Source organism: Mus musculus, chromosome 6 (genome assembly GCF_000001635.26).
Source record: "Mus musculus strain C57BL/6J chromosome 6, GRCm38.p6 C57BL/6J".
NCBI classification, from domain to species: domain Eukaryota; kingdom Metazoa; phylum Chordata; class Mammalia; order Rodentia; family Muridae; genus Mus; species Mus musculus.
This window is the reverse complement of record NC_000072.6, coordinates 101,356,130-101,378,282: the sequence shown is the minus strand read 5'-3', so window position 1 is coordinate 101,378,282 and position 22,153 is coordinate 101,356,130. Positions and strand designations below refer to the sequence as shown.

The following is a 22,153-nucleotide window of genomic DNA, read 5'->3' as shown; positions in this document are numbered from 1 at the left end:
GAGATGCTCTCTGCTGGCGTATTTTGTCTCTTAGAGAATCCTCCAAGAAAGCGGAGAGGAGACCCTAAGAGGGGGCCCATCTCCGGTCTCTGGCAGGTCTCCTTGCTTTGTGGTCAAACTCAGCCTCTTGTGCCTCGAGGCCCCCTCCCTATGGCCAAAAGAGGGTCGTGAGGCCCCAGAGGCAGGATGTTAGTGCGCTTGCGCTCGAGCCAATACGGCCGGAGGAGTCCTGTTCCTCGGGCATTTTCCGAGGAAGTCTGGAGCAATTAGGCTCAGTCCTGGGAGAGCGAGCTAGAGAGCGGGCGGCGTAGCCGGCGTGTCTGGGCCGCCTCGCAGGGAGGGAGGGAGGGGGCGGCCGGTCGCCCGGCGGCGACACCGGGCCCCGGCCGCCACCATGGGTTTCGAGTTGGATCGCTTCGACGGCGACGTGGACCCTGATCTGAAGTGCGCCTTGTGCCACAAGGTCCTGGAGGACCCGCTGACCACCCCGTGCGGCCACGTATTCTGCGCCGGCTGCGTGCTGCCCTGGGTAGTGCAGGAGGGCAGCTGCCCCGCGCGTTGTCGCGGTCGCCTATCGGCCAAGGAGCTCAACCACGTCCTGCCCCTCAAGCGTCTCATCCTCAAGTTGGACATCAAGTGCGCGCACGCGGCGCGGGGCTGCGGCCGGGTGGTCAAGTTGCAGGACTTGCCCGAGCACCTGGAGCGCTGCGACTTCGCGCCCGCGCGCTGCCGCCACGCGGGCTGCGGCCAGCTGCTGCTGCGACGCGACGTGGAGGCCCACATGCGCGACGCGTGCGACGCGCGGCCCGTGGGTCGCTGCCAGGAGGGCTGCGGGCTGCCGCTGACGCACGGCGAGCAGCGGGCGGGCGGCCACTGCTGCGCGCGGGCTCTGCGGGCGCACAACGGAGCGCTGCAGGCCCGCCTGGGCGCGCTGCACAAGGCGCTCAAGAAGGAGGCGCTGCGGGCCGGCAAGCGCGAGAAGTCGCTGGTGGCGCAGCTGGCCGCCGCGCAGCTCGAACTGCAGATGACCGCGCTGCGCTACCAGAAGAAGTTCACCGAGTACAGCGCGCGCCTCGACTCGCTCAGCCGCTGCGTGGCCGCGCCGCCAGGCGGCAAGGTAAGCAATCTCTCTTCTCTCTCCATCTCTGCCTCTCTCTCTCCCTCTCTCTCCCTTCCTCTCTCCACCCTCTTTAGCTGACCCAGAGTCCCACCCAGGTCCGTTGAATATAGGATGCCAGGGTCTTCCTGGGTGCATCTCCGGCCTCCTCTTGTTAGCAGCGCTTGCCAGCTGTATCACTCCGTGCGGGTTACTTAACTAATTCCAACTGAGAAACTGTGGTCCCAAAAGGCAGGACATATAGGGTGAATTGAAGCTACGGCAGTTTTGGGGGGCCAGAGTGTGTCTGCGAACACTAAAAGGAACTTACAACCAAGTGTAGGGTAGGAACAGAGAGCATGACTCCAGAGTCAGGGAGGTGTTGAGAGGCTTTGGCCTGCACACCAGCCTGAGACCCAGGAAGCTGCTCATCTTGGCTTAAGATCAGAGCCATGGTCTGTGTGGATGTGACACTCCATTGGGCGACCTGGAGTGTATCTGCTGCGATGCAAAGGGGGAAAGGTGGCAGCAGAGCCCTTATGGTGCAGCTTGAAAGGGATGCCAGGAGAGAGGCCCCGGTGTAAAGGCTGGATTCAAACATGCACTTTCCTGCCAACTCACTGGCTGCTGACCTTGAGCAAGTAGCTCAATCCCTCTCTAAAGTTGGAAACTATGGTTCCTAACAATTTAGAGCAGGAAAACACAGCCAGGCCCCATAGGAGAACTCATTTGGGCAGTCGAGAAAGAACCCAACGACCCACTTGCTCCAGTAACCGGAAAGTAATATTTAAGTGATAGCCTCCTTGAATTAAAACATCTCCACCTTTGGGTAACCAGCGGAGTGGCTTGTGGGTTAGGCTCCACAGGTGCCTCGGTTTACCTCGAGCCCGTCAGATGATGTTGTTTCCATCAAGGTGAGGCTGTAGAAAAACGGTCTGGCACAGTGCCAGGCTCAGAGTACCTGCAATTACCTTAAACCACTCCTGTACCATTCCCCTGCCCTTGCTGATCGGGAATTATGTCAGCCTCCCCTCCTGAGGTTCACCAGCTTCAGCGCTTCTCAGTCATTTCTCTCTCCCCTCTCCCCTCTCCCCTCTCCCCTCTCCCCTCTCCCCTCTCCCCCTCCCCCCTCCCCTCTCCCCCTCCCCATCTCCCCCTCCCCCTCTCTCCCTCTCTCCACTCCCTCTATCCCCCTCCCCTCTCCTCCCCTCCCTGTCTCTTTCTCCCCCCCCCCTCTTCCCCTTCCCTCCCCCCTCTCATAAAAAATATAGGTACAATGCTTACCATTTTGTACGTGGAGAAACTGTGGTTCCTGGAGGGACAATCGTCTGCTTAGGTCAGGGTTTTAAAGGTTCAGAGGTGGGTTTTGACCATACTTGTCTCTCTAGCATAGTGGTTTTCAACCTGTGGGTTGGGGTCTCGTATTAGATACCCAGCCCATCAGATATTTACAATTTGTAATGGTAACAAAATTATAGTTATGAAGTAGCAATAAAGTAATTTTATTTTATAGCCCAGAAACAGTTTCAACATAAGGAACTATATTAAAGGGTCACAGCATTAGGCCCTGCTCTTAACCACAATTATGCCCTGTCTCAGTTTAACCACTGGGACCTGTTATTCTCTATTTATTAAGGGCCACCAAGAGTGGTGTATGTGTGTGTGTGTGGGGGGGGGGGGTACTTTCCACTTCATCTAAATCTTATAGATGAGGGACCTGACCTGCCCAAATCCCAACAGTGGAACTCATGAGAAAAGCGTGGATTTAGGTTCTGCCTCCCGGAGAAGATAGGCTTTTACTAGACTTTGGCTCTATCTAGGCGTGGGCTGACATTTGGGGGCTTGGGAAGGCTTTGTTACTGGGAGTCTCTGTTGTCGGATACTCTGTAGCACATGTGTACTCCTCCTGGCTTCAACTTGCACCATGCCAGTCGACTTTATTCCAAATTCCAACAGTTCAAAATGTCTCCAGATATTGTCAAGTGTCCTCCAGGGAACTGCATTCCCTCACTCGAAAACCACTGGTTTGCCTGCAGGCAAGCGTGCCACATTTTCAACAGCTGGGTGCTTCTGCTGCCTGGCAAGGGGTGTGGACCCTGCTGCTGCCACTCTGGCTGCTGCTCCAGGTGGCCTGGCAGAGAGAGGGTCCCCCAGAGACTTGTGTCTGCTCTGTTCTCCCCACTTCCCCTCCCTTGCTCCTTCTTCCACGCCTGCATTCCGGGCCTGCAAGTTTCTACCCTTCACCCCCTTTCTGGCCCCTGGCCTGTCTGTCAGCTGCAGTCTCCACAGCTGGCCAGCTCTGGGCGAAGGGCAAATATTTACAGCTCGGAGGCTCACAGAGGACCGCACAGGCGCACAAGAGGCTGATGTGAGCTTGCAGTTCACCCAGACAGAGGGTTGAGCTTGCTTTTCAATCAGGCGCCAGGCTTTGGGCAAAGGCTTTCCCAAGTGTCTTTTGTTTATGCTGTCGTCTGGGCTTCCTGTGTCGTCTTAGGAGTGACGCTTATTTATAAATAAGCCATTCACTCCTTCTGAGTTCATACATCATTCACTGTTGAGATAGTTTATTATTTCTTCTTGCCTTTTTATTTTCTTTCTGGGATGTTTGAGTAAACTCTCTCTTAGAATCAAAAATATGATGCTTGAATAAAATTTGTGGATGTGTTTTGGAGCTCTGTTGGGTAAGTAGGGCAGAGAATCAGGGGTGTGAAGTTCAGGAACAAGATGTTGATTTTGAGAGACAGAAAAACTCCATCCTGAAGGTGGAGCCCTGCTCAGGACCTACAGGGACCTTTGCTCCAGGCTTGGGGACAATCAAGGATGTCCTGGTCCAAAAGCTGCCCTAGCTGGCTTCCTGGTCTTTAACCCTTACCCAGCCTCAGATGAGGTCTTAAGGAAGCTCGCTCCTCTTGTTCCCAAGTTAGCCCTCCTTGGGCTTTGCTGAGAGGGTCAGCTCTTCCTATCTATAGTCAGCTGCAACTCCTCCCATTAGGAGCTCTTTAAGGACTTGTGTATTTCGTTGGGCCAACTTTCTGTCCCTCCTAGGTTCTGTTTATTCTTTTCCAGAGGCAGAGGGATTTAAGTTGCCTGGAAACTCTCAGATACAAAACTTTTATTTCATATTTTTCTAAAACCCATTGTTTGCTTCTCCATTCTAAACTGAAGCATATAATGAAACTTGCTTCATAAATGATCTGACGTTCTTCATTTTGTCTTGATCCAGTTTTTTGACAACACCAGAGCACCCCAGATTTGACTATATTGGCCTGTGTGGCCTGCCCTGGTTGAAGTGTTTTTATTGCTTTTCCAGGCCCCTGGGGCTAGGAATCTTTGGAGAATGTGGTAAAACCCATTTATCACAGTCTCACCCACTAGCCAGTCTCAGGAACTGAGAGTTCTTGCACATGATAAGCAAGTATACTGCCACTGATATATATCAATTTTTTCCTCTGTGCAGTGTTGGTGATGGAGTCGGAGCCTTATAAATGTTGGGCGAGTCTTCAACCATTGAATTAATTTCCTACCCTTCAGATCATTGTCTAAATATTTAAAGATCAGGGATAATATTTTAAAGCTGACATCAACAGCAGTGGTCTAGGAAGATACCTCTGATTTGCCTGAGGCCACATCTCTTGGTAGAAGGCCTGACATGAGTGCCATACTTCAGTTAAAGAGACTTGCTTCCACCCTTGGTTTCCCACCCTGTCCTACCTACCCCTTTGTAAGAGCAAGGTTGAAGCCCTTGGTAACACTTCAGCATCATTGAGACACTTGAAGCCCATCCCTGTGCCCTTTGACCCTCTGCGTCCAGTCAGTCACAGAACCCTGGTTTACCTCTTAAACCTGTCTTGCACCTACCTATTTACTCTTCTCTTAGGTCATTCAGACAATCTTCTGTCTCAGGCAGAGGTTCTCAACTTCAGCACAGCCAACGTTTGCACTGGCTGACTCCTGTTGTGCCTGTGTTACTGACAAGTGGGTGTGGCCTGGGTAGCGCCATACCCTGACATCAGCACACCTTGGGGAGCAGCATTCCCTGAGCTGTGATAATCAGATCTACCTGCAGCCACTCCAGAATGAGGAACAAGACTGGCCTTTCTTTCAAACCACCCCCATCCCAGCATCATCTCCTGCCTGGACCAGCACGCGGTTCCTCCCCAAACCCTTTCATTTCACATAGTTCGTTACCTGTCACTAGCAATACCTTCTTACAAGTGTCAGTCATATCTCACTCTATTCTACTTCCTTTGCCTTGGACAGGAAAAGGCAGTCTAGCAAACTGCATCCAACTACATCCACCTGCTAGTGCTCTCCTTTCTCTTGTCTTGACTTCACTGAGTTTTGAGGGCTTTGTGGCTAAGCCTCCAGGCTCCTAACTAACTAGCCGTGGGCCTTCACACCTGCTTTTTTCTCTACCTGGGACGGTGTTTCCAATCATACTTCTCCTCAGCACTTACTCCTTTTCTACCTCTCTCCTTTTGCCCTGGGACTTCCTGTCCACCCTTAGGTTTATTCCTTAGCAAATAACTGACTTCCTATCCTTTCCATCTTGGTCCAGCATCACTACCTCCAGAAGCCAGGCTTCTCTGATATTATAGATGATATCTGGCATCCTAAGGCTCTCCCTTGTTCATAAAATTTATGCTAGTTATAACTCTCTAATTAGGAGGGTCTGTCTGGTGGAGGACTGTCTCCTCCCTGCTACAGTTCTCCCCATGTGTCGCCTACATCCTAGATGGCCACTCTTTTTTTTTTTCTCTTTTAATGTCAGGATTTATTTGTTATGATATTTTTCTCTCTAAGAGAAATATATAAAAATTCATTTTCATAGATCGTATCAGGAGGAATTTTTGTTACATATTCTAAAAATTAAAACCAATTGTATCAAAAATATCCACAGCATTTTATATATTTAAACAACAATTCACATGGCTACATAAATCCTTAATATCTTTCTACATTACTTAAATTTCTTAATTTTTGAAGCAACATTAAATATCTTTTTTTAAGAAAGTAATTTTTTAACTTTTTCTAATTTTTTATTAGGTATTTTCTTCATTTACATTTCCAATGCTATCCTGAAAGTCCCCTATACCCTGCTCCCCTACCCTCCCACTCCCACTTCTTGGCCCTGGTGTTCCCCTGTACTGGGGCATATAAAGTTTGCAAGACCAAGGGGCCTGTTTTCCAATGATGGCCGACTAGGCCATCTTCTGCTACATATGCAGCTAGAGTCATGAGCTCTGGGGGCACTGGTTAGTTCGTATTATTGTTCCACCTATAGGGTTGCAGACCCCTTCAGCTCCTTGGGTACTTTCTCTAGCTCCTCCATTGGGGGCCCTGGGTTCTAGATGGCCACTCTTATCAGCCATAAAAACCATTCAGGTTGCTCATGAAGAATGGACTGTATTATAAACAATAAGTTTTCCTATGTCATCCATATGTCAAATTGTTTCCAGGTTTTTGGGAGACTTTGTTTTTCTCCTATGAGATCCACCCGGATCAAGTTGGATAGAAGCTTCAAATCCCCGAAACTGTTTTTGGCCATTTAGAACTGGAGATAAGTTAATTTAACAAATAATTGTGTCAAGAAAGTATTCCAGATGTGCAAAGGCTTTGAAATGAGTCTATACCGTGTTTGCCCTTGGGTGTTCTTTGTTTCAGACAAGTGTTAGCAAATAGCTGTTCCTTAGTGTGTTTAACAAAACAGCCTCTTTCAGCTGAAAGAACTGCAGGCTGACAGTTGTACTCTGTTTCGGTGATTTATAAAGAAGACGAAGATTTGGTTTACAGATATATTAGCTATACTGGAGCCAGCGTGTATAGCTGTTGGGGTTGAAAATTCTTCTGAGATTAATGTATGAGTGGTTCTTTTAGCGTTCGGAGGTGATGCATGCCTCTCTGGGTGTGGATTTGGTAAGAGAGCATCCGCGTGTCAGGTAGTTCTCACTGGACTGGAAGCAGAATCCTTAAAAGTATCCAGCAGGTTTTACTGATGCTGACACCTGAAGGTGCCATGCAATGTCTTGCAACACCACTCTTGTTACATAGAACTCTCCAGCTGGCTTTCTCTCTTTTTTCATGGAGAGATTATAAAATGTTTTAAGCCAGGGACTGGGGAGGTAGCTTGCTGTATAAAGCACTGAGGATCTGAATTTGAATCCCCAGCATTCAGGTAAAACATGAGCACCGCAGTGCATACCTATAATGCCAGCAGGACAGAGGCAGAGAGCAGAGAATTCCTGTTGCCTGCTTGCCAGCCAGCCTAGCTGAATTGATGAGTCATGAAATATATAGGCACTGGTATACGTATATGTGGAGAAAAGCAGTTGAGGAAGACATCAGCCCTTGACTTCTGGCCTCCACATTCATGAACACATACTTGAATCTATGTGTACACACAGAGGAACAGGTACACGCATATGCACATACAAAACAGAAAGAAAAATAACTAAACAAAATCAAAAATATCACCCCCACCAAAAACCAAAGACAAAAACAAAAACTAACCAACCAACCAAACAAACAAACAAAAAACCCAGACATATTCTAAACCAGTTTGACTAAAACTAGAAATGAGATGGTAAGGGCCTTTAAACCTAGTGTTTCCTGACTGCAATCTCATACACTTTCATCAAAATAGGAATACTTTATCCAAGACCTATTAGTCACTCCTGAAATCATATTCATATAAGCAATCTTAAACGGACGCATCAGGTTGTATTTATATGCTAACATATTTATGCACACACATCAGTAATAGTCACAGAAAAAGAGCTCACATTTGAGAAGGAGAAGGGAAGCACAGGAAGGGTTGGAAGAAGGGAAGGGGAAATATGTAATTATATTTTAACTTAAATTTTAAAAAATTAAAAGAAGACTAGTTTGTCATTCTGAGAAGTACTCTCTTGCAGTGTCCCATGGGCCTCAGAAGGATTGTTGTCATTTGTGCCTAGCTCTGTGTTGGTCTGGAGTGTGGATGGAGTCTCTAGTTCATTCTCAGGGAGACCTGGTCACTCCCTACAGTAGATAGGGTCAGAGCCCAGACATTCGAGTACCTTGACCACTGTGCTCGCCTGGCTCCTTCTGCTGGTTTTTCTTGCCTTCCAATGCATGGATTTCCTCCCTATGCAGAAATTGCCATGTTTACAGATCCTACGTAATGCATGGGGAGTACAGACTAGCTTGGCTAGCAGAGACACTCAGGCAAAGCAGATAAAAACCAACCAACCAAACAAAGCAAACCAACAAAGCAACAAAATGATATTGTCCAGTAGGCGATTGTAGCACTTCATTTCTTTCATGTTTTAATCCAAATTATTTTAAAAGGGGCTCAAGGTGGGAAGTAGATAAAATTGTTCCAAATATATTCTGCTGTTCAGTTGCCTATGTCCTTAAGTACCAGGTACTGTGGTAGACTTTGATTGGTACAAAGGCAAAACTGAGCATCTTTAGCTCAACGGCGCAGTCAGACACCTACTTATGAATTGAAATCACCCTAACTCTTATTATTTGCCTATTCAAACTTTGTATCTGTCAGGTTACCCTTCTCCCCCTGGCCCCAGTAATGGTGCCTTAATAATCTAGTTTCAATAAGAAAGAGATTGGTAGAAGGCAACGATTACTCTTGTAAAGAAAATAACTACCAGATGGGCTTGGGTGGCCATCTTTCTCAGATGTTGCCATATGTGTAATTGCTGGTGTGTAACAGGGCAGAGGCAGTGTATAACCTTGGTTTGAGTGTGGCCTGCAGCAACCACAACCCTGGGAACTGGGGATGGGTATGCCAGATGAGGCCTTGGCAGACAGTTCACCCTGTTTGCTAGGAGCTATTTTCAGGTACCCATAGCTCCACTGCAGGACCATGAAGAGAGGGAAGGGAGTCCCATCAGATTGAGGATCAGGGTTGGATGCAAGATATCCAGAGTAGACCTGGCTATCAGATCTTAGACACTGTGGCCTAAAGGGCCATGTGTGTCTTCTCCCTGATGTTCAGGGACTCTGAGAGGAACTCCCAGTTCCTATAAAACAGGAAAATAATGGTTTTACAGTTGCTAAGTGAAGTAGACTTTGCTCTCTGTAATTTGGCAAAGAAAATACTTTGGGTAAGTTTTTGGATGTTTAAAAATTTTAAATTTCTTACCATGCTACTCAGAGGGCTACAGCAGGAGGATCATATTCAAGGCTTGTCCTGTGCTCCATAATAAGAGAGCATTCAAAACACAATTTCACAACCTCTTATCCACCCTGTTTAGCCCATTTGGATTGCTATAACAAGAAATGCCATAAATTGGGCAGCTTGTAAACAATAGGAATTGGTTTCTTAAGGTCTGGAGTCTGAGAAGCCCAAGAAGACAAACGTGGCACTTTCAGTGTTGTTGGGTGAAGGCCTGAAGCAGCCTTGGTTCACAGACAATATTCTGGTCTTTTCGTTTTGTTTTGTGTGTCCTTGTGTGTGTGTGTGTGTGTGTGTGTGTGTGTGTGTGTGTGTGTGTTTCCATATGCCTTTATAGATGAGGTAAGAGGCCCTTTGGGGCCTATTTTGAAGGCACTGAGTCCTAAACACCTTTCAACATGCCTTCCTTCTTCCACTAATATTATTGCCCTTAAATATAATTTCAACAAAATTGTTAAAATGTCTAAGTTGTATGTACATATACATACATGTGTATATGCATGGAGGGGGCTCTACAGGGCAGAGGGCAACATTCAATGTTATTCCTCAGGTAATGTCCACCTTAGTTTTTGAGACAGAGTCTTTGAGTGGTGTTGAAGTTGGTATGTGTGGTAGGTTGGTGGACCGGAGGGCCCCAGGGATCCACCAGTCTCCACACCCCCTCCTGGCACTGGGATTATCTGTGTACCACCACCTCTTATGAGAGTCTTATTGATTGCAAGGCAAGCACTTTACTGACTGAGCCATTTTCCAACCTCCTAAAGTCTGGATATTGAGGGCACACAAACTTTCACAGCATAACACACCCTTGATGGACAATCGAGGATGTTGCCCTTGAGGTTCTGATGGCAGTGGTGTTTTGCATCGTGTTTGGTTGTTTCCATGAATCATTGCGTATGAACAGTCTCTAGAAAAGCAAATGAGTCAATGGTAAAAATTAGAGATGTGTATGTGGCGCTCAGCTCATGGAGATACAAAATCAAACCCTCGGGGATTCTGCCCTTTGTTTAGATAATGTGGCAAACTTTTGAGTAGAGCAGAAGTGAGGACACTTTGCCTCTGTTACATTATTCTCTGGACACATGCTGTTTGGCTTGCAGATGCGTATGTGTGATTTGGCAGAACTAAAATCCCCGCAGAAACTGTCCTTTGGTCCCATGTACCTGTCTTCCTGGGCCCTTCATCTCTCTCTGTTCTCTCTAAACTGTCCTGGTAAGTCACACATCCTGTTTTTGTTCCCATGCTTGTCTCATCCAACTGAAACTTGTATTCAAGTATTATCTCCATCACCAGTCTCTGCCTTAGGCTCAAACAGTGTCCCCCTTCTGTTCTTCCTCTGAGATCCCTTTATTTCAACTGGAATTTGAATTACAAGGAGGGCTTAGGCTATGCTCCTTCATTGAGAATGGCAAAGGCTGAACTACAAAGAGGACAAAAGGCTTCAAGTGTAGGGAGTGAAGACATCCCGGCCCTTCCTTACAGAACTTCTGGCAGATGGCTCTGTCTCTGTGTCCCTCCAACCCCCAGCTCTGCACATTCTTTGCTTGGCGACAGCCAAATATACAGCACTTTCATGTCACTAGTCAACAGACAGGCCTGTTTCCCAGCTGTGTGGGCCTCAGGGAACTTGGCTAATCTGAAGCTAAGAGGTGTCCTGTCACCCCAGACAGCCTAGTGGTCAGTCAGGCAGGTCGGTCAGTTTCATTTCCCCTGTACCCCACTGGGCAGCTTTCCAGTTCAGCTTGCCCTGTTCCAGGAACCCACAACTTCACTGAGCCAGGAACAGCCCTCACTTTCAAAAAGAAGTTTTTGAAAGAGTTCAAAGTGACAGCGGCAGAGATGAATGCTGAAAGAGACATACTGATTAGTGATAGCCTGAGCCCAAGCTTCTGAAGTCAGAGAAACGTGACAGAAGAGGACTGAAATGCATAGGGACTTTGTCCGTAGAGGGCAGGTCACACTCTTCAGTGCTGAAAGAGCAGTCCTTATGAGAGTGTCTCCCAGACAATCAAAGTGGAGCAACACATCACGTAACGAGATGAACAGAGAAATGTGTCAGGCAGTTCTGGCACATGAGGACATGATAAAGTCTGGTTACACCAGGCTGACGCCAGAACATAGCATCCCATGGGACCACTCATATATGTGGCCTGCCTTTAAGTAAAAAAAGTCCTTGAGGGGGAAAAACATCATTAAGAGGTTTGTGGCAGTACATGGAATATGTGACTTCCACCCTGAAGTTTCCTTCACTCCCCAGATTCTTAAGTAGCTGGCTGTAGGGTTGAAAGCTGAAGCAGCTGAAAGTTCAGATGATCCAACAGGTCTGTATTGGGAGAGGGAAGAGGGTTTTTTAAGCAACATCACATTAATGGTACTAGGAAGTAGGCTTTTATTTCTTCTTGTGGCCTGCTGTCCTGGGGCCTCTGGAGGTTTCATGCCCTTGTTTGAGTACAGCCCCTTCTCTAAGGCTAATCTGTTTCTCTACCCTAATGATGTTAGGCTATCCCAAGGAGACCGACATCACACCAAAGACCCAGCTATCTCTTTAGCTAGAGTCTAGAATGGCAGTAGCTTGACAGTATGTGTTAGATCTGTCTGTCCAGCTACAAGAAATAATGAGGTCATTACTTGCTTTTCTTTTCTACCCAGTGACGTGCTCCTCTGTCTATTGGGTCCTAGGGAAGGGACATGAGCACTGTTACAGAGTCTGGACAGCTGAAGGCAAAGCTCCCGAGGAAGGCTTTCCTGACTTCCACTTGCTGCTGTCTTCTTCTCTTGCTTTCTTCTCAGCCTTTAGCGCCGGGATCTGGTGGGCCTTGGTGCTGACCTGAGTGTGCAGCCCTCCCTAAGGACTCTGCTCTCCTTCCCTCTCCCTTCTGCCTCCACAACTTGGAGCCAAGCTCACAGTTTCTTGGGTTCGTGCGGGTACATGTGGCATCTGCTTTCCATCTGCTTTGTTTCTAGGGCCTCCCCCCCCCAAGCCCCCGTGCCCCCGCCTGGCTGTGTCCTGTGTCCCATTACCATTCTGCTGGCCTACAGCCCACCTTGTTGTCTGCCGGTCTAGGCTGTGCTTTGCTCAGAGTCTGAGCTGCCTGCCTTGATTTTTTTTTTTTTTAAATCATCACACGTGCCCTCCCCAGTGTGAAATGTGTCTACCTGGTATTTTTTCCATCAGTGTTCTAGAGTTACTTTTGCAGTCTTGGAAAAAAGGGAGGGACACCACACAGAGTTGTACCTTCCTTTTTGTTTATTTTTAAAATTCCTTTTATTTTAGGTGCCAGTTCTTCAAGCTTGCCTTACAATTGACTAAGCTATTCTCCACTGAATGGATTTGGGGGAACAGTGACCGATGGGTTAAGCAACATCCCAGCATCAGTGCTGAGCCAGGTCCATCTCAGCATTCAGCCTTGCTTATGTCTTGAGCACTTACTCTGGGCCAGCATACTTGGGCTTACGTGGATCCTTGTGAGGTGTTGCCTGTATCATCTGTGATTGTGGTACCTGTGGCATCCTTGTGAGGTGTTGCCTGTATCATCTGTGATTGTGGTACCTGTGGCATCCTTGTGAGGTGTTGCCTGTATCATCTGTGATTGTGGTACCTGTGGCATCCTTGTGAGGTGTTGCCTGTATCATCTGTGATTGTGGTACCTGTGGCATCCTTGTGAGGTGTTGCCTGTATCATCTGTGATTGTGGTACCTGTGGCATCCTTGTGAGGTGTTGCCTGTATCATCTGTGATTGTGGTACCTGTGGCATCCTTGTGAGGTGTTGCCTGTATCATCTGTGATTGTGGTACCTGTGGCATGAGAAGAAGCTATCAAACCCTTTCTGTGGATCAGGAAAGTGACTTAAGTCATGACTTGTAAGTGTAAGATCTTACCTAAGGTGCTGTTGGTGTCGGGGGCATGGCACTTTGGGGATTTATCAAGCTCTGAAAAGCATTCTCACTCTTCACAGTTCCTGTTATAGAATCCAGTATGCTTGGTAGACTTTAAAAGCTGCCTTATCATATAATCCAGGAGTGTTCAACCTTTCGCTATTACTATATGACATTGCACTATGCACTTTTTTGGGGACCACATTGTAGCTCTCCTGGGAGGTATGGAGCCCACAGCTGGCAGATTGACATAGCTGGTGCAGACAGATTTAGGACAGGGTGTAAACATTTACTATCATCCCACAGGGAGCAAAGGTGCTGGAGTTTCGCAGACCTCAATTCTAGTCTCTGGGCTCTCACTTTATTTCTGTTTAACCTTGAGCCTGTGTGTGATTGCCCCTGTGCCCCTGTGTTGAGAGACAGATGTGTCGCTTAATCAGCTGTTCACATTAAGTTGGACCCTTTCCCTTGTCTGATCCCCCTACCCTGAATTTCAGAGATAATTGCATAGCATGGCTTGGGATAAACCCCAAATGATCCAGTACTGCTTAAATATTCCCTCAAATGGAAGACACCACTATACCAAAGTATAACTTGTCAGGACGGCAGCATGGGTGAGAACGCTCGCACACACCCCTGCATACTTCTCTTTAGTTGGTGAAATGTAATTGAATGGAAACCATTTCTACAACTCTTTTCTGACATATTTTGTACCCAGGAACAGATTACAAAGTTTTTCAGAGATGAACATTTCTAAGTCTGATGCTTATATGGGATCTGAGAGTGAAAACCATAATTCATAGCTCACCTGCAAAACTGAGCAAATGAAGGTTGTTGGAGAACACGGTAGGAGAGGAAACACAGAATGAAGCCCATGGGGAGAGAACAGAGCATGGCGTTTGGTAGTTGAGTGGAGAAATGAAAGAATTCAGTTCCTGCTGACCTTCATCTTAGCTATCTCAGCATCCCATCCCTGGTGACTCTTCTACACCTTAGCTTACTGCTGTGACTCAGCCCGAGGTGACATACTACCATCGGAATCCAGTCTGGGAGCCAGACTAGTTCAAGGTGGCTGTGAAGCATCCTCCTTTCTTCTTATGGATTGCCTCTAGCAAGGAATTGCAGGCCAATTTGATTGTCGGGAAAGGCTCTTTGCAAGCTGTTGCTGACCTGAGGAATATTGTGTTTTGGGCATGGCTGTCTTAATCCTTCAAAAGATACCCAAGGTCAAGTCTCAGAGCACCTCAGATAGCATTCTTTGACAATTCCAGGATTTTGTTCTGTTTCTGTATCCTGGGCAAACCTTCCTATATTGAACCCCTTTCCTGAAACTTTAGCAGTAGAAGCATGAAGATTTTGCAGATCTGCATAGAATTGCCTTCTATATGCTATACCGAAACAAAGCCGTGTAGAAGATGGATAGAATTGGAGGGTGTTCATCTATATATTAGCTCATTGACAGGTAATCTCTTTGGCACAATCTTTCACCTATATTTGGAGGATGGGAATAGCATCAGTTTATAAAACCGTGTGGATTAGTAAATGAAATAAAGCAGCTCACGTTGAGTATAACTTTTGGCATATAGCAAAAACTGAAAATATTAGCTGTTGCCATTGGAAATGGAGCATAATAAGTTTTTTTTTACTCCTCTCCTTCCCTCCCTCTTTCTCTTCCTCCCTCCTACCCTTCCTTTCCCTCTCTTCCCTTCTCTTCTCTGCTCCCTCCCTTGGTCCTCCCCCCCCCCTTCCATCTATCTTCATGATTCTCACACAGTAGATTTGAAAGTAAACTTTGGGTTCATATGATCGTGCATTCTCCTTTGTACACCATTTGAGATTGTCAGAGCACAGCCATCTGCCCTGCATTAGTGTGTAACTGTACGGTTTCCATCATTGATTGTTATGGAAGCCAGGCATGTAAGCCATGTACGATCACTTGTTCAAAGTACCATGTATTTCTTAACTTTTCACCCTTCTAAGAGAGCACAGTAAGAGATGGACTTCCAGTCCATCTGGATGAATTTCCGGTGTCCAATACAGAGAGCTGGAAACTGTCTCACTAGAAAAATATTTAAAGCTGTGTTAGTGAACTTAATGTGTATATGTCACAGAACAAGAAGTAACAGTTTGTACATGAGATAGCTCTATTTTTACTGCTCTCCTATCGCTTAAGAGTGTTAGCTGAGGTGCCTGGCATCTCTGTCCCTTTTGGCTGCCTGTGTGACCTGTCCAGGTGACTACAGCTTGTTGGATTTGAGGTTGTCATGACGTCTAGCTCTCCCCAGCGTGTCCTGTGTTAAGGGGTTCTACATTTCCTACATATCAGTCAGTAATGACTATGTGGAAATGAGCCCTTCCCTCGGGAGCACTGTTCAGGGTTTTCTGCTTTCAGTTCACATTTTGCATCTGTCAGTTGCTTACACACACACACACACACACACACACACACACACACACTGTGTCTCCCAAATAGAGATGATATTGACAGGTCATTGCATGTGCTCACACTTCCGAGAGGATTGCCATTTGACCCTCTCATGATGTGACATGAATGCTGTCCTTGAGAAGTATAGAGAAACAGAGAGTGGCTGTCTAGACAGCCAGAGTCCAGCGGGCCAAAAGAAGACTGCATCTGTAGACCTAGGAGTCATCGATAATGAATGATTGGGGGCCTGTCTGAACGCCTCCAGACATTCCTCTGTGGTCATCCCAGGCATGTGTGCAAGGTCCTAAAGGCAGGGCTGAATTTCAGATTGGGTTCTAAATGTTTCCTTGGCCAAACTTCTCAAGAGATAAGAATTTATAAAGCAATTAGCTCCATAGTCTTGAGTCTCCTTGCATAAGAAGAAAATGCTACCCTCAATTTCTTGTGTGCAAATCAACATTTTAACTAGTTTGTTGTCTTGCAGGGAGAAGAGACCAAAAGCCTGACTCTTGTCCTGCATCGGGACTCTGGCTCCCTGGGATTCAATATCATTGGCGGCCGACCCTGTGTGGTATGTTAATTGCTAAAATGTTTTGTGCTTTTGTTTTTTTCCTCTGTGGAGGTTGTAAGAGAGTTCAAGGATGAGGCCTGGATGGCCCCTAGCTTCATTCTCTGTCGATAGTGTGTGTGTGTGTGTGTGTGTGTGATGTTTTCACACTCAGGGCTGTTCATGTTGATCAGTAATATGTGTCTGACATTTTTTACTCTTGCTTTACAACATTGGCCTCATCCCTATCTTTCAAACTATTGACCTTTACGGTTGCCTTGGTGATTGTGTAGCAGGAGGGCTGAATGGAATTGTGTGATATGGATGTAGCTAGACATGAATGACCAGTTACCTCCCAACTGAGCTAGACTGTGGGTGCCCCATGTGGAAGTGACAGCTTGAACTATGCTTTGCCACCTTGGCATTACTCATAGACAAGGTTCAGTCCCTTCCTTGTTTCTTCCCAGGTCAGCTCTTTGGCCATCTCATCCCTCAATGGTCCCTGCTCTAGAAGGACAGGCCAAATTCCTGTCTGCTAGCTTAGCTTTGAGGAAAATGGCTCAAGGAAGAGTTCTGGGGATGACGAGGGATGCTCTTCAGACTCTCAGCATTTGAGGAGAATCAACTGAGTGCCTGCTGTCTCTTCCTCTGGTCTAGAACTGACCGTGTGTGCTGTTAGACCTTGTTTACCAACTAAAAATAGTTCGAGAAAACAAGATTTGCTCATTCAACAAATACACACTGAGCACTGTTATTTGCTAGAAACTGATAGGTACAGTAGAGGCCAAAGAGACTGGGACCCTGTAGTCAGGGAGTGATTGCTGGGTGGGGATTGGGGTTGTCAGGCACAAAACAAGTCTACGTGTCAACCATAGACTGGGGAAAATGGGGTGGAAATGGTGGCAGTCAGGAAAACCTAGAGGAGATGGCTGGTTGAATCCTGAAGTAGGAGAAGGTACCAGCCCTGCAGAGCTGGGGATGTCTCACCCACCCTCCTGGGGCTCACATTTTCATGGAGAGACTGATGGAGTAGGAGAGGGCCATGCCACTAGAGATGCTCTGAAGGAGAAGGCATCTGAGAGAAGGACCACTGAACTGAGTTCTGGAAACAAATAGGACCCTGCTCAATTAAAGGAACGTTTAGGTTTAGAGATAGGCCCTTGCTATGAGTCCACTCTGGCCCAGAACATGTGATCGTCTTGCCTCAGCCTCCTGAGTGTTGTTTTTCTACATAAGCACCCCTATGCCTGGGTTCATAAACTGTGTTTTGTCTGCACACACACACACACACACACACACACACACACATTTTTGAAAGTATTTGAAGATCACTGAGATAGAAAACAGTGGATTTGGCAGTGCTTACAAGACCTGAGGTCCTTTAGGGCAGGGGCAGGATTTGGGGCAGCTCGACATAATCAAGTGATTCGAGTTGAGGGATGTGCAGAGACGTGATCAAAAAGGGATGCAGCCAGTGCTGGGTCTGGGCTCTGAAATAGTGTGGGCAGCGACTCGCTGCACCGTGTTTTCACTCAAGGGGAGTGACGGGAGATTTATGGTGGAATTTCTGTAGCTTTTAGCCAAAACCACAGTTTCAAAAACAAAGTTTTGTTTTTAAAAACTGACAGCTTTGTCAGAGACGATATGTAGTAGATAAAATGATGAACGTCATCTGTCTGGGACAACATTTTAAATGCTGGGTGGGGGCGGCAGCCCTTCCCACTTTAGTAAACCAGAGGAATGAGCTCACAGATTCCCATCATCTTTGTGGAAATCTTACCAAACTGGAGAAGCACGTGTGAGGCTGGGGCTTTTCTGAATTCCCTCTTGTATTTGATGAGCCCAGGCTGGGCGCCTCTGCGTGATTCTGATCTATCCCTTGAAGCCTCAGCTTTGGGAAGGGGGAAGGAGACAGGCAGGCCTCAGTCTGTAAGCATTTGACCTCAGCTAACAACAAAGAGGGGCTTGGATCTGTGCCAACTTATAAAAAGACATATTTGTAACAGGGGAGGGGAAGGGCATTGCTCAGTGCTAGAGTCCTCAGCCAGCCTGCATAGCACCCTAAAAGAAGAAATCAGAAAACAAACAAACAAACTGATGAGAGACCATGTAAGTGTCTTCTTAGCACAGAGAATAGGTTGGATTGCATTGGTGATGGTGCTCCCTCGTCTGCCACCTTCTGTTGTCAGATTTAAACAACCTCTGGAAACCGCCATCCACTCCCCTTACTAGATGTTTCAGAAACTTCTGCAGCAGACAGAGCTTGAACTAGGAAGACCTTGTCTCTGCCCTAGGTGGAACCACATCAAAGCCCAGGGTTTGCAAAACCTTGGTGTGGAGAGGCACTTGCATGGGTGGTGATTGCTGAGAAACCCATTATGCTGCGTCCAGGAGGCTGTTTGGCAGCCACACCCCAGGAGGGGTGAAGGGTTTTTCCTCCTCCCTGAGAAGTTGGTTTCTGCTTTTCAAAGTGTGCGTGTGTGTGTGTGTGTGTGTGTGTGTGTGTGTGTGTTTCCACTTCTTTTAGTTTTAAAAAGTTGATTTAATACAAGCCCAACCTGATTTTGTAGCCTTTTAAAAAGTTCTCTATTGATTTCGTCCTGAGCTAACAGTCTATATGGGGACTGAGTAGATGGCTTAGTGGGTAAAGTGCTTGTTGAACACACATGAGGAATGGGGTTCAGTCCGTACCATCCACATGGAAAGCCAGAGGTTGTAGCCCTAATGCTGGAGGGTGGGCAGAGACAGGAGGATTCCTATCTGTCTGGGCTACTTTAGCTAGCTTAGCTCAAATGACATGTTCAGCTTCAGTAAGAGACTTGGTCTCAAGAAACAAATGAGGTTTGGAGTTGCTGGTGAGTTAGTCCAGTGGGCAAAGGTGTTTGCTGCTGAGCCTAATGACCTGACTTTGGTGCCCAGGACTTACCTGATGAAGAGACCTGGCATGAGTATGACACATACACACACACACACACACACACACACACACACACACACACACAGGCTTGAGCACACACACACACACACACACACACACACAGGCTTGAGCACTCTTTACATGCAGATGCATGCAAATATAAACCATACATTCTGAACAGCAGAAACCAGAAGGAAGTTCGGTTTCACATTGATGTGTTTCCTGCAGTGTTGATTACAAGTTTTCCAATTAGCAGGAAAAGCATATCAAAATCTAAAATGTATTCTGCACTTCAACAGAGTGGGAGGGGCTGGCAGGTCTCTGAGTACGCAGGAAAAAGCTGAACTGAATTCCAAGGGCAGGGATGTGTCTTTAATCCCAGCACTCAGAGGCAGAAGCAGGTAGATCTCTGAGTTTGAGGCCAGCCTGGTCTACAGAGTGAGTTTTAGTAGAACCAGAGCTAAGCAGCCAGGCCTACACATTATCAGGTCTGAAAGTTGAAAGGAGTATAAGTGGTGTCTTTTCCCAAGGCATTCCTATGAGATGCTTGGTTGGACAGTGAAATAGCTTAGCCCAAGGCCTCTGACATCAGGACTATCATTTCACGAGTCTCTGTAAAATACCGTCAACCAAACCCCATCACTTACTTATCAATTCTCATGTCCCCTAAGAAGCACTAGCTGGTCAGGAGTATCCTGTCATTTAAGCCTTGAGCAAGTATATTTCATATCTGGGTCCTCCTGGAATGAAAGCAGCCCTTCTTGTTTTTCTTTTGACTCAAGACAATAAAACAAATCCTATGGTACATTAGTTCATCTTGATTAACAGAGCAGACTTGGAGTATATTAGAAGAGGAGTCAGACAAACTAAGAGAGAAAACAGATACCCAAGAGGAAAATCTGGCTGTCAGGAATGGACTTCAACTGGTTTTCTTTCACTTTGGTGCTTTCTGTGTGCATGTATTCATATGTGTGCAGGTGTGTATCTGTGTGTGTGTGTGTGTGTGTGTGTGTGTGTGTGCTCACATATGCACACCTATGTATGCATTATAGCCAGAGGGCCCCTCCAACTGTCCCTCAAGCACCAGCCACATGGTTTTTATTAACTTCAAAAGGATAGACTGTATTGCCTGTAAATTATACACTAATAACTGACTAGTCACTTAAATCACTCTTCTTATTCTTTGTGTGGGTAGTTGGTTTGTTTGTTTTGTTGTTGTTTCTTGTTTTGTTTTGAAACAGGGCCTGTCTGTGTAACCCTCTCTGTCCTGGAACTCTATATAGATCAGGCTGGCCTCAAACTCACTGAGATTCCCCCTGCCTCTGCCTTCCAAGGTCTGAGATTAAAGGCGTGTGCCACCCACACCCCCAGCATCACTTCTTTAAACAGTCTGTTCTACTTAATGTTTTAGATATATAAACACTAGTACCAAAGTACCGAATTATATACTCACCCGTAATTTTAAAAATATGAACTTGCCTGTCATCATTGTGGAGAGGCCTTGCTAATCTCTGAATCTGTATGGTTCTGGTTTTAGTATTTGTATTGCTGAAGAGAACATCACATTGTTTGTTTGAGGCAGGGTTTCCCTGGCCTGGAGTTCACCAAGTAGACTAGGCTAGCTGGCCAGCCAGCCCTAGGGATCTACTTATCTCTACCTCTACAGCACTGGGATTGCGATCTGGTGCTGCCATGCCTTGCTTGCTCGCATGAGTGTGAGTGTGTGTGTGTGTGTCTGTCTGTATATGTATGTATGTGTGTGCATTTGTGTGTGTGTCTGTATATGTGTGTATATGTGTGTATGTGTATGTGTTTGTGTCTGTCTGTCTGTATATGTGTGTATATGTGTGTGTGTGTGTATGTGTGTATCTGTATATGTGTGTATATGTGTATGTGTGTGTATGTGTCTGTCTGTTTGTATATGTGTGTGTGTTTGTCTGTTTGTCTGTGTGTGTGTGTGTGTGTGTGTGTGTGTGTGTGATTGTGCCCGTGTATTCTCGGGAGTTCTGGGGTGTTGAACTCAGGATCTCATGCTTATAAGGCAAACGCTTTACTAGCTGACCACAGCCTCCTCGTTGTATTTTCCTCATCCCAGCCACACCCTTTACCACTGTTTTATACCAAATTCTGGTGTTGGGTGTTGGTTGTTCCTCTTAGATTTTTGCTTGAACTTCCTTGCATTCCTTTACAATAATTATTTAGGCACCGTGTAGTATTTTGCAAAGCAAACTAAAGCTTACGCTGCATCTCTTCTCTGGCCATATAATGCAAAATGGCTGAACACAGATAATGCCATTTTCCTTTTATGAGATGTATCAGCATGTCGTCTATGGAAAGTCCGATTTGCTTATAAGTCTTTTGCTGTCCAGTGAGACTCTTCCTTAATTGGAATGTCATGTAGACTGAGATGTTGAACCCTGCTTGTGAGCTTTCTCATTGAAAAAGGGATTGTCTGGGAAGATCCTCTAGGAAACTAAGACCCGCTGCTCTTTACCTATGGGCCTTAAACATCATTTAGCTTTTCTGAATTCAAGCTTTCCTCCCCTGGGGTAGATGACAGTGGCCCTTACTGCTGTGGCTATTGTGAGGATTGAGTAATGCACACGTGCCTCCTGCCTCTCAAATCCTCAGGAAATAGAAACCCTGATGCATTTTTGCGCTGGCATTGTGATGCTCTTGTAGGAAGCTGGAGTGCGATGCAGGCATGAATGAGGCTGCTAAGAGGAAAGGATGCTTGTAGCTTCTTAGCTGGGGAAGGGTTAGTGTGAGCAGAGTGCAGAGATGGTAAGTAGTGATGGCTGGTGATGAGAGCTAACCTCATGCAGCACCCACGGCAGTGCTGACCCGACTTCTAAGAAAATATTGATGGAAATCAGATGGAACTCAGAGCCCTGCATATGATGTGGGGATAGATGGTGGAGAAATGCTTAATGCTCATGTTAGCCTGGGTTTTTGTTTCTTTGTTCTGGCATATATAAAAAGAGACCCAGGAATAGATAGAGCATGACAGAAAAATAGATAGATAGATAGATAGATAGATAGATAGATAGATAGATAGAGACAGACACACACAGACAGACACAGATAGACAGACAGACAGATACAGAGACACACAG

The 22,153-nt window shown here is 46.5% G+C and overlaps 1 protein-coding gene across 1 annotated transcript in view; it reads left to right on the top strand.

Annotated features, from left to right (window-relative positions):
- The first annotated feature begins 385 nt into the window (after positions 1 to 385).
- Pdzrn3 (PDZ domain containing RING finger 3) overlaps positions 386 to 22,153 on the top strand; it is a 228,291-nt gene continuing 206,523 nt past the window's right edge. The window contains exons 1-2 of the mRNA NM_018884.2: positions 386 to 1,117; positions 16,058 to 16,144. Coding sequence (NP_061372.2) covers positions 395 to 1,117; positions 16,058 to 16,144 — 810 coding nt within the window. The 5' untranslated portion in view covers positions 386 to 394. The remainder of the gene's footprint in view (positions 1,118 to 16,057; positions 16,145 to 22,153) is intronic.